Source organism: Takifugu rubripes, chromosome 9 (genome assembly GCF_901000725.2).
Source record: "Takifugu rubripes chromosome 9, fTakRub1.2, whole genome shotgun sequence".
NCBI lineage: Eukaryota > Metazoa > Chordata > Actinopteri > Tetraodontiformes > Tetraodontidae > Takifugu > Takifugu rubripes.
The window spans coordinates 5,980,569-5,992,554 of NC_042293.1; the positions used below are offsets into that span (position 1 = coordinate 5,980,569).

The window sequence follows — 11,986 nt, forward strand, 5'->3', positions numbered from 1 at the left end:
CGAGTTTCAGCAGGGTACCCCACGAGTGATGGTTAGTTACAGTTGCTAGCCATGGAGGGTAATCCTAGTCCTAAATGATGCTAGGTGCTAGCCTACAGGCCAGGGCAGTTCCGGGTCGGCGTTGTACGTGATGACGTCATCACGCAAAGCCTCGCTCAGCCGCATTGTTGGGGAAAGAGGCTCGGGCATCTGCTGAGCTCTGAGACTTCCGACTACTCTACAATCCATACTGTAAATATTTGCCCGGATCAGACTGAATAAGTCGATTCAAACCCGGATCCGTCGCTCTGGATTCCCATCGGATTCCTCCACCTTGGACTCGGTTCAGTACGAGCCGCAGCCGCTGGATGAGCGGACTGGATTTTAGTGTCGCTTTGCTCTGCAGGCCGCGCCGCCATTGCTGCTGTTTTTATAAGTTGAATACGGTGAAATACCGGGGTATGTTCAGTCGAACCCTGTCTTAATACTGCTATTATCGTCCAAACCATGTCACTATATTGAAGTGAAAAGTCTCCCCGTGTTTTTGTAGAAGAAAAGGGGCTCGTTTCTCATTGGAGCCAGGTTCTTGTTGTGTTGGTCGCCATGTTTCCCCCCCTGCTAATGGTGCTAACAGGCTAAGTGGAGCGCTGCTCATGGACGGAGTGTCTTAAAGCCTTGAAAGCAGCGGCCGAAGAGGCCAGTTAAACGCCACCTGTTTGTTTGGCAAGCACAGAGCAACAGTGGCTTTATAACATTGGAATAAGTTGCTTCACCTTTAGCTAAGCAACAGTTTCGGCTGCGCGACGCAAAGGTTAGCAGGAGCTAACAGTCACCGAAGGGAGCAGCGGTAATTTGTCCTGTTGACCTGGATGGGGCGACCTGAGCAGCTTCTGCCCCCCGGCTGGAATCTGTCTGCAGCAAAGTAAACTTGCTGCATATTTGTAACTATAAAACAGGTGTAGGTGTCACCTGTACAGAGATCTCTAATGCTGGTCTGGGGTATTTGCTGATACCAGTTAGAATGTGTCAATGAACAAATGTAGGAACTAAGCAGCCATGTGGGAAAGAACTTATGTGCTGCAGAATGTTTGACTGGAGTGGCAACAGTTGCTAAGGGTTTGGCCTTTTGCTTTCCTCTTTCATCTACATTTGACACTATTAAACTGTGCTTCCACGTCTGTCCAGACCCTCCTTTCAGAAAGGCAGCGTCTCTACCTGGATGTTATTTTACACATCTATGCAAGAACTGCGGAATATTCGAACAGTTTTAATTTGGTGACTATTCAACAGCTCGGATAAGTGGTTGTCTATAAGGAATGTTAAGCTCGGACAGTGTCTGTTTTTTTTCTCTGAGACAGTTCATAATTCTGTTTGGGTCCAATGTCTCTGCTGCTGAGTAAAGAACCTGTCTCATCTCACCTATTTTACTTTTCAGGCTGAATACTTTCAAGATGAAGAAAAAAGCTCGACACAGTCGCCCGCCGGTGCTGAAGAGGGACCCCTCCCCCATCAAGCCCTCGCCCAACCGGGAGACGTTGACGTATGCACAGGCTCAGCGAATCGTGGAGCTAGAGGTGGATGGCCGTGTGCACCGACTCAGCATCTATGATAAGTTGGATGTTATCGCGGACGACGATCCCACAGCACAGGAGATCAGCGAGTGCAACAGTAACAAGGAGAACAGCGAGAAGCCGCAACAGGTCCTGGTGCGTTCTGTCCGCCTCAAAATCAACCGTCAGAAGAAAAATGCAGCACTGGAAGCTTCACTCAGCAGCAGCGGGATGCCCAGTGGCGCCAGCGGTCTGCTGCAGCCAAAGTTCAGAACAGTCGAGTACAATCTGCCTGTGGTTACAAAGAGGCCGGCAGCATTTTACAAATACGCAGAGAGGACAGCAGAGGAGCTGGATGAGGAGGTGGAGTACGACATGGACGAGGAGGACTATGCCTGGCTGGAGCTTGTCAATGAGAAGAGGAAGAGTGAAGGTGTCAGTCAGGTGTCGCACAACCTGTTTGAGTTCCTCATGGACCGTTTTGAGAAGGAGTCGTTCTCTGTCATGCAGGGCCAGAGTGATCTGCAGGCCATGGTGGATGAGGATGCCGTCTGCTGCATTTGCATGGATGGGGACGGAGCAGACAGTAATGTGATCCTCTTCTGTGACTCCTGCAACATCGCAGTGCACCAGGAGTGCTACGGCGTGCCGTACATACCAGAGGGCCAGTGGCTGTGCCGCCACTGCCTGCAGTGCCCCTTGAGGCCTGCCAAGTGTGTCTTCTGCCCCAACCAGGGTGGCGCCTTGAAGAAGACCGATGATGGCCGCTGGGGTCACGTGGCGTGTGCTCTGTGGGTGCCCGAGGTGGGGTTTTCTGACACGGTTTTTATTGAGCCCATCGACGGAGTGTGCAACATCCCGCCAGCACGTTGGAAACTCACCTGTTACCTGTGTAGAGAAAAGGGGGCCGGCGCCTGCATCCAGTGCGACAAGATCAACTGTTACACTGCCTTCCATGTCAGCTGTGCCCAAAAGGTCGGTCTGTACATGAAGATGGAGCCCGTTAAAGAGGTGCTGGACTCTGTTACCACCTTCTCGGTGAAGAAGACAGCTTACTGCTGCAGCCACACACCCGACAGCTGGAGCCACCGACCACTTGCCGTCTACGAGGAGCCGCACCCCAAACATGAAGCCTGCCACAAGAGGGAGGCCAAAAGGGGCAGGGCCCGGACCAAGAGCTGGTGCAAGAAAAAGAGCAAGAGGGTTGGACCTGAACCACAACCTGAGAGCCCCCCCAACTCTGGGCCCAGTATCACTGCTTCCAGGTAGGCAGATAGAGCTCCTGGTACAGGTAATAAGAGTTGTTTGGTAGTGATCTCTGGTCATTTTTGTTGATATCAGCTGGATCTTCTGATTCGATAGCGGATCGAAGATGGCAGAAATATGCTTATTTTTTTTATATTTCCTGATCTTTATTCCTATTTTACTATATTATTGTTAATAAGTCAGCACTGCACGCAACAAACACCAAGTCAAATTCCTTGTATGTGTTAAAATGTACTTGGCAATAAAGTTCTTCCTTATCCTTATCTGAAATGATGACAAGTTCTTCTTTCATCCCTGTAAAGGTAGTTTTCTAGTTGACATAGAAAACTACCTTGGATACAATGACCTGGATGATTGAGAATCTACACAGACATCCCGGTAAAGCTGTTAACAGATTAATGGTTCTAATATGCTACGCTAGCCTCAATGCTAATGACTGGTGTTGCCATGAAAAGATGAACACAACCAAATCTCAGCATGGCCAGAACAAATGGTTTGGTCAGAGACTGATGCATGTTACAAATGTTGAACCCATCTTTGACATCTGTGGTGTCTCTGCTCAGTTTTGAGTTGATCCTGAACCAGGTGGCCGTCCAACGGAAGCGCTCCTTTGTGGAACGTGTGCTGAGCTACTGGGTGCAGAAGAGGCAGTCGAGGAACAACGTGCCACTGATCCGGCGGCTCCAGGCCAACCCTCAGACAATCAGAGACAGTCAGAATGTCAGTGTCACAGAATCACCCCTGAGTGTCGGCACTGCTGCCGAAACTGATCCTGGTTTTGTTTTTGTGGTTACAGAGTCGTGCAGAGACAAACCAGGCACTTAAAGAGCAGCTGAAGGAGTGGCACCGCCTCCGCCACGACCTGGAGCGAGCTCGTCTGCTGCTGGAGCTCATCAGGAAGAGAGAAAAGTTAAAGAGAGACGAGGTAGAGATTCCGACGGCAGACTGTTGACAGCGTGGTCAACCACTCAATGCTGACTGTGTCATTGTTGTGTGTCAGATGAAGCAGCAACAGTCGCTGTTGGAGCTTCAGTTGACGCCCTTCAACATCCTGCTAAGAGCTGTGCTCAGTCAACTACAGGAGAAGGACAAGTACAGCATCTTTGCCCAACCTGTCAGCACTAAAGAGGTGTGTGTTCACTGCCCAGGGTGTAGGGCTCTGTGTGTGGGTGGGGGTCTCTGTGTGTGTGTAGGGGTCTGTGGGTGGGTGTGTGTGCCTGCGTGCAGGCACGTGCTGCTCCTTTCAATGTGCCAACAGGTGGAACATTAACAGCTAACATCTCCTGCAGGTTCCTGATTATCTGGAGCACATTAAGAACCCGATGGACTTCTCCACCATGAGGAGACGCATTGATAAGCACCAATACAGGAGCCTGGATGAGTTTGAGGAGGACTTCAATCTCATCATCAGCAACTGCCTGATGTACAACGCCAAAGACACGTTCTTCTACAAGGCTGCCCAGCGGATGCAGGACCACGGCGGGCTGATACTTCGCCGGGCTCGTAAGGAGACAAACCGGATCGGCTTTGATTTCCCAAGTGGGCTCCACTTGCCCGAATCTCCAAAATTAGAGTCGCCGCCTCCATTCTGCTGGGAAGATGGTGAGTCCAGCTAATGCATGTCTGAAGAAAACAGCACAATATTTCACCAGCACCACCTTAATACCACAAGAACTTCCTGTTCGAATGTGATGCTCTTCTGCTATTTCAACAGGAAACCTTCATGTTTGTGTTGAGCATTTTGTGGTCTTAACAATGTGTGATTATGTCATTTGGTTTTTATCAGTGGACCGAGTGCTAAGCCCCACCTATCGTCAGGTGACCCCTCTGGAGGAACAGCTAAAAGAGCTGCTGGAGAAGTTGGACCTGAGCACGGCCATGAAGCACGGCCCGTCCCGCAGCAAAAGACTCAAGTTGCTCAAGAAGTCCATCATGGAGGTCCGCAGCGAACTGAGCCTTAAAAATTCATTTCCAGCTGTGCGGCCTAGCCCTCCCCACACCCCGACCCCACTTTGCACCTTAGCCCTGCCCCATTCAGATGATCAACCACTAACTAACCCTGTGATTCGGCCCTGCCCCCAGCCAGAGGAGCCTTTAGCTCCACCCATGCTGGAGCTGCTGACCTCGTTGTCACAGATAGACTCAGAGGCTCCCAATGCTCCCAGTCCAGATGTGGATTTGGATGGTGACACATCTACCTCAGTGCTCTCGGATGGTCCCGATGGGTACCGTCCAGACTCGCCACTCCTCAATGGGGAACTTTATGCTGAAGCGTCTGCAACCTGCAATCAACGGAGCAACATGTTCTTCCGCAAGTCTAAAAGCACCAGCCCACAGAAGCCGCAGAAGAGCCAGGAGGCCACCGCTGCCTCGGTGCAGACTCTGGGTGCAAAGACCTTCTTGTCTGTCGTGATTCCTCGATTGGAGACTCTCCTCCTGCCCAAGAAACGGAGGCGCAGCATCGACAGTGAGCGGGAGGAGGAATCCCCGATAAAGCGCCTCGGTACAGGAAATCACTCTGACAGCAGCACCGTCTGTGTTTGTGTCCTTTCCTAACGACACTGCTTCCTTTTCTCTCCAGGAATCGCCAGTGGCTTCACGGTGGAGGAAGAACTCTCTGCAGCCCCTCGCCTGCTGGAACCAAGACGACGGTGTGCCTCAGAATCCAGCATCTCCTCCAGCGCGGGCCCTGTCTCCAACACCAGGTGAACGCTGAGGGACACGTCCCACTAACGTCTTTTTGGACAATGTTTGATGTTTTTATCTTCTCTTCCAGCGCAGCATTTGTGTTTAAAAGTGGGAAAGGGCGTTCACCACCAGCACGCCGCAGGACTGTGGATGATAAACACGCTCTGGTGTGTGTTGAAAATGGAGATTTGGTCAAAACCGCCAAGCTTGCTTCAGGTGATTATAAGACAGGAAGCAGAGCCACTGCACTTCCTGTGTGTGTTTTTGTGGCTCAAAACATATATTCATTTTTGGAACCGTCAGATAAGCTTTGTCCTCTAGGGGGATGCTACAGGGCCAGATTACATATTTTACTATCAAAGTGAGGATATTTTGTCTTGTCCTCAGAGGTGTATTTAAATTGGGTTTAGATCAGGAGTGATCTCAATGAGAGTCCTTTTAAAGATAGAAGAGCAAATGTGTGTAAGTAGAATATGCACTTTGATTGGGCAGAGTCACACTTCTTTGCTCATTGCAGATCGCCGACCTCACAGCACAGAAGATGGCGTCTTGCCTCAGGTGGGCGGAGCTTCCCCAGCCACCAGCGGGCGCGCTCAGAGCAGGAGAGCAGAAGCGGTTCAGGTCCGCAGAGAAACTCTTTCTCGTCCTCTTCATCGACAGCAAGCACAACTGGTGAGGACGCTGGTCGGCTCCTGGATATGTTCATGACATCTGGTATTACTGTGTTGTCCCGGTTCAGACGGAATCCACCAGGACTGTGCTGGAGTGATCGGCTCTAACTGAGAGTATTATTGCAACTCTGACCTACCGTTTCCCACCAGGCCATGGCTTCCTGAATCCAAGATGGCTGCCTTCAGGGTGGACTGGACACGCAGCTGGACACGTACTCCTGCGTCCTTAAAGCCGTCTTAGTCGCAGCTGCAATGTGAGGAGCTGAAACCAGCCACCTACTGAACTCCTCTGCCAAGAAACTTCCATCACTCCTCACTCCTGTTTCCTGTTAACTGGCAGAAACCTCTCTCCAGAATACTGTAGCTTGTGGCAGCCATCTCCTGGTCAAAGAGCTATGCAACAACACAACTTGTCTTTGGGAGGTAAAATAAATCTGTGAGGACCAAAAAGTCCCAAACTGTTGAATGTGTCGGAGTTTGACCTCTGACCTCTATAAATGTGCTGCAAAGCTGCTGCAGTGGTCTAACAGAGTCTGTGGCCGCTGCAGCAGCTCCTGTAAATACACTAAATTATTCAGCTCAAAACTCGTTGGGATTCCCGCGTTGACGTTCCTGCTGGTGCTAACTCCCAGAAAACTAACAGATATACTGTAACCTTGATTTCAGCTCACTTTTACTGTTTTTGTAACTTATTTTCAAGTTCTCACATCGTTGGCATTAATAGTTTGTCCTTTTCTTTTTTACTTTTACTGATTGTTTTTCTATGTATTTATATCAAATTCTTGTTGATGCTGTGGAAACATTAAAAATGCCCGAAATTCCGTCATTCAACCCAAACCCAAACGGATGTGCTGAGGGAACGGTTCCCTGTTGGTTTTTCACTGTTTTCAGGCTTTTTGTTTGTGTGCTGTGATGCGTTCAGCCTCCTGTAAAGCAGTGATGGCTTAGGCTGGCCTTAGAGGAAATAATTTATTGTAAATTCAAAGGTGTGTAATGCATTACTTTATAAAGAGTATTGAAACTGGACCCTACAAAGGTGATCAGGGCCACACATGAAAAATATATTACTAGTCTGATTGGAAAGTCTGAATTGATTGATTTCTAAATTGATTGTGACTTTGTGACAGTTTTTTATTTAAATTTTGATCCGAGACATGTCCTGTATTCATCGCCTCCTAAACTAACATGAGTGGTGGTGTTATTTATATATAGGGTTCACACACACACATACACACATGTCTTCAGTTATTCATTTGTTGGGTTTCCCAGTAGTGCTGGGCAGACTTCCTGTGCGGTTGTGTGTGTGCGTGCGCGCGCAGTATTGGTACTTGTGCTGATTCTCGGGGAAAAAAACCACAGATATAACCGTCAAGAGGCCGGTGGCATTTTTATACACAACACTGAGAAATTAAAAGATCTTATTGAATCACTGATTCTGTTCTGATTCATCATTTTCTCCTAATGTTTATCCAAACAGTTAAAAAAACTTAAATGTGACCTTGAAGCCACAAATCACCGCAAAATTCACCCCTCTGCATTCTTGTAACTGATCACTAAGTGCAGACATTGTTTAATGTGCGTGATATGCGTCCACCAGGGGGCGCCGCGGCCACGGCACTGACATCAACAGACCAAGTATGTTAACGAACGAATTTGATTCAGTTCAATCTAAACGTTTTAACTAATCTGGCGAACGTTTACCAAAGAATTAGATATAAAACGTAAATTACAGCCAAAGTACAAATAAACTACATCTATCTGATTTAAACTTCATGCTAGTGCTGATTGTAAAATCAACTTTTTTAAATCCAAGTTTTCAGTTTGTTGAAGGAAGTTGTAGGTACACGTGAATATATAGTAATATATAAAACATATTGAAGAGATGAATTTAGTTTAATATTAGAATTCTGATAAACTAGTAACAACTCTGGTTATCAGTCATGTGGAAGTCAATGTGCCACAGAAGAGTATATTAGCCTGACGTGGCTGTTTATGGATCAGTAGCATTAATAAAGACAGGAAGGAAAGAAGACTAAACACGAAAAGAAATGTTTAACCTTCATATTTCACAGCAATCAGTCTCTGTCATCCTGTTGCTCCACACCACATTTCATGAATTCCCGTGAAGCTAAATGCTAACAGTATAAAACAGAACTTTATTCAGATCACGGCGTCAACCTCCAGGCTCTCTTCAGTGCTGCTCCGCTAACAGAGTACAGTATGTTATAATCCCAATAGGCCGCTCCACTTTCAGAATGCTGGTTTACTTGTGGTCCCCAAAGTCTCTAAGGGTAGAACGGGTTCCCAGGATTTACGTCCTTCCCAACAATCTGTCTACTATCCTAGACAGACAAATGATCATACTTAGGGGGTCGTCTAATTATTGGGTTAACATCTTAGTTATGCTGTTACAGGCCGAGGCTGCTGGGGTCCAGAAACATGATCACCTGACAGGCCTCTGTCACCCCACTGGGTCATGGTTTCCTCTCCTCTCCTCTCCTCTCCTCTCCTCTCCTCTCCTCTCCTCTCCTCTCCTCTCCTCTCCTCTCCTCTCCTCTCCTCTCCTCTCCTCTCCTCTCCTCTCCGATGGTCAGCAAGGTTTGGTTCACCTTGGTATTTATCAAAAATCACAAACAGGGTGGTGACATTCGACCTGATTGTAATTGGTTCTACTGGACACTAACATGGTTGATCAGTTGTGACTGACCAGGTTCCTACAGCAGCAACAACAGCAATAACAACGGCAACAACAATAACAACAGTAACAACACAGGCAGCATCAACTGCAAAAAGAGCAACAAAAACATCAACAACAGCAATAATAACAACAGCAGCAATGTCAACAACCGCAACATCAGCAAAAACAACAATGGCAACAACAGCAACAATAACAACATATTCAACAACAGCAATAACAAGAACAATAGTAACAACAAAAGCAGCAGCAACAAGAACAACAATAACAACAGCAGCAACAACAAAAACAGCAACAACAATGGCAACAATAAGAACAGCAACAACAACAGCAATAATTGCAACAGCAACATTATCCAACAGTCTGAAGAGCCACAAATCAAACATTTAAAAACATTTCATTTAGATTTAACCTCAACATTTGAATCAGGAAGCAGCTTTAATACAGCTGAGACACAGGTGACATATCAGGGTTAAGACGGATGGGCAGACAGACAGAGAGACAGATGGATATACAGGGCGGAACAAGAGAGACAGCACGCGTGAACCCCAATGAAGCCACCACGAGGTCACATAGAGGTCAGCCTCTCACCTGGTCCTCCCAGTGTTCCCAGTTTCACATTCAAACAAATAAAAGCAAAAGTCATAAAAGTGAAAACAATAAATAATAATATAGAAGAGGTGATCACACTCATCCTTGTACTATTTTTGTGAGGACTTTCATAAACATTATGCACTTTCCAACTGCTGACCCTGACCATCCCAACTAAGCCCCTTGACCCCTCGCGCTGACCCCTGACCCTCAACTAAACCTCATTTTAACCTCAACCTTAAAACCACATCTGAAGCCTCAAACAATCCTTTGAAGTTCTAAGGACCAGCCAAAATGTCTTTACTTGTATGTAGCAAGTACAAGAACACACAGTTGCATTTGAATGTCAGCAGGTGTGTTGACTTGAGGATGGATGGTCTCCTGGTGGATCTCCTCCTAGACCTGGGCTAGAGCATTAGTGGTATGTCATTCTCAAGAACCAGAAGGAAGCCGGGAGCCACTGGACCAACACATGTTCTGGTGATGGTCTGGAGATCTGTTCCTGTCAGGGTTCCACTGGATAGCCTGAGGAGCTCTGAGCTATGCCTCCCCAGACTATCACTGAACCATCTGGTCATGTAAAGGGGGAAGTTCTACCTCCACCGTTTCTCCAGACTCTTGTGTGTGCTTAGTGTTAACCTGTTCTCAGCTGCGAGGAGATCAGGTCATTAATAGGGATTCTGGGGTTCCAGTTAGACCCCACTTTGTCAATCTTTAAAAATAGGTCCCACTGGTGGACATTGGGCCATAATGTCAGCATCAGTACATCCAGCTGCCTCAGGTTCTGGTTCTTCTTGAACAAAGCAGCCGATACCACCCTGTTGCTGGGTTGTTGCCCTCCTCTGTCCCTCTAGCTCTCCTGGCATCGTGGCCTGACTCCTGCTGGGAGACTCAGCAGAAACAACAAGCGGAGGAGTTGGTCTTCAAACATTCCCTAATGCAGGTGATCTGTCCTGTTGTCGCTTGTTTGTCACTTTTGCACAAGAGCCGCTGAATTTCTGTCTCACACATTGCTCAATGATCATGTCATTAAAACACGTTAGTCTCGCATGTTGGACCAGGAAGTCCACTATCACTACAGCAACACCATAGAGTTGGGATGTCAGTGACATCTGTGTTCTCATCAGGCACAATGCTAGCCACATTAGCATAATCTGATTATATGACGACATCAGATCAGGTCGATGACGGGCAGAAACTCAAAGTTTTCTTTGTCCACTTTCATCATCAGTCTCAACACTAAAATATCACCATTCACCCTAATGAAGGACGCTAGCGCTTTTCGGCCTCATTCAACTTTTTTGTAACCTGGTTTATTTTGGAAAATTGACTTAAAAGCTCAGTCGGGGGTATGAATGTTGTTACTTACAGTAATTAAAAAGTACCCAAACATTTATGGCATCGTTCGGTTGTTTGAAACGACTGAACCGCGCTCAGACATCTGCTAAAATAGGCCCGCGTGGTCATTAGCGTGGTTCCACTTTTGTGGTAACAAAGAATTCTCACATCCGCGTGCCAATATTGTAGCTAAAGTTTAATGAGGAAATGGAAAGTTTTGAACATATGCTTGCCTCGCGTGTGTCTTTTTAGCGTTGTTTTTACCGCCAATCGTTGGCTTTTTCCGGAACGGCAACTTGCTTCAAGTCTAGCCATCGCGGCGCTAATTGGACCCTTAGAGGAATCATTAGGTGACACGATGAAGGTACTGTGACATTTTGGCGTCATCGACAATCACTGCTCTCCTTTTTTTCTGCTGCAGTTCGAGGATAAATCGCCTATCCAGAAAACTCTGACAAAGTTTCTATACTTGCACCAGAATCCTCGGATGTCTTTTAGCTCATTTGACCTTTTCACGCTCAGCTGCTCCGCTTCTACAAACTATGTCACAGATCAAAGTTTAAGTTCTCTACAATCTGGACCAAAGTTGTCTGAGGTTTATTGATCAAAACCAACTTTTTTCAGAGGTTCAATGATTTGCTCTTATCCAAACCGCCACCTGGTGGCCGTTGCTGAAAGTTCTCCTAGAGCCTCATTGAACAACAAAGTCCAGATGCAAACATTGAAAATACTGACATATTATCATGCTAACTAGCTGTATCACTCTGCATCATCCTATAATACGACTTTTTTTCTCTAGAGGTGATGTCTAGCATAATATATTTAGCATTTAGACTAAATAAACAAAATAAAATTACAAACATTAATGGGGAAATATTGTATTATCCTGTATTATCCTCTATTATCCTGTATTATCCTGCAGTTAAATTTGGAGTCAGAATTGTCCAAATTTGTCTGATTTGTAATTTCAGAGTAAAAGTAGGAACAATTGATATCTAAATTTGGACATAAATATTATTTTTATCATTAACATAATTTCTATCCTTGCCGGCACAAATCAAGGAGAACATTTCATCAAGTTGTCCTCTTATATAAGGTGGAAGCAGGCATCGCTGAGGTCAGGTTGTCTTTCCTGCCTCCGACAGGCTGATTTTACTTGGTTTCCATTTGCTGGTTTCCAATGAGTATTAGACAAGGTATATTATCCC

The 11,986-nt window shown here is 46.6% G+C and overlaps 1 protein-coding gene and 1 long non-coding RNA gene across 4 annotated transcripts; both read left to right on the forward strand.

The window, feature by feature from the left end:
- Positions 1-129: 129 nt before the first annotated feature.
- LOC101070516 (bromodomain-containing protein 1-like) lies at positions 130-7,587 on the forward strand. Of its 3 annotated transcripts, none has more exons than XM_011607083.2 (11): positions 132-438; positions 1,415-2,794; positions 3,359-3,515; positions 3,592-3,720; positions 3,796-3,924; positions 4,085-4,397; positions 4,582-5,298; positions 5,377-5,500; positions 5,572-5,699; positions 6,001-6,155; positions 6,305-7,587. In XM_011607083.2, exons 2-11 carry the CDS (start codon positions 1,431-1,433, stop codon positions 6,317-6,319), a joined length of 3,231 nt encoding a protein of 1,076 aa, XP_011605385.1. In that variant the 5' UTR covers positions 132-438; positions 1,415-1,430; the 3' UTR covers positions 6,320-7,587. The 3 variants fall into 3 exon arrangements, 2 of the variants coding, with proteins under 2 accessions (XP_011605385.1, XP_029697350.1); XM_029841490.1 differs by having other exon boundaries at positions 160-231; XR_003889511.1 differs by lacking the exon at positions 6,305-7,587 and having other exon boundaries at positions 130-438; positions 5,577-5,699; positions 6,001-6,142.
- Positions 7,588-9,787: 2,200 nt separating this feature from the next.
- LOC115251131 (uncharacterized) lies at positions 9,788-11,253 on the forward strand. The gene is made up of 3 exons (XR_003889689.1): positions 9,788-9,861; positions 10,165-10,383; positions 11,200-11,253. It is a non-coding gene; the product is annotated as an uncharacterized lncRNA (long non-coding RNA).
- Positions 11,254-11,986: the final 733 nt, after the last annotated feature.

Coding starts and splice junctions, on each gene's coding strand:
- LOC101070516 (XM_011607083.2), top strand. CDS start 1,431: ATGAAGAAAAAAGCTCGACACAGTCGCCCGCCGGTGCTGAAGAGGGAC. Junction 5,299..5,376: donor ATCCCCGATAAAGCGCCTCG/GTACAGGAAATC, acceptor TTTTCTCTCCAG/GAATCGCCAGTGGCTTCACG. Junction 5,501..5,571: donor GGCCCTGTCTCCAACACCAG/GTGAACGCTGAG, acceptor CTTCTCTTCCAG/CGCAGCATTTGTGTTTAAAA.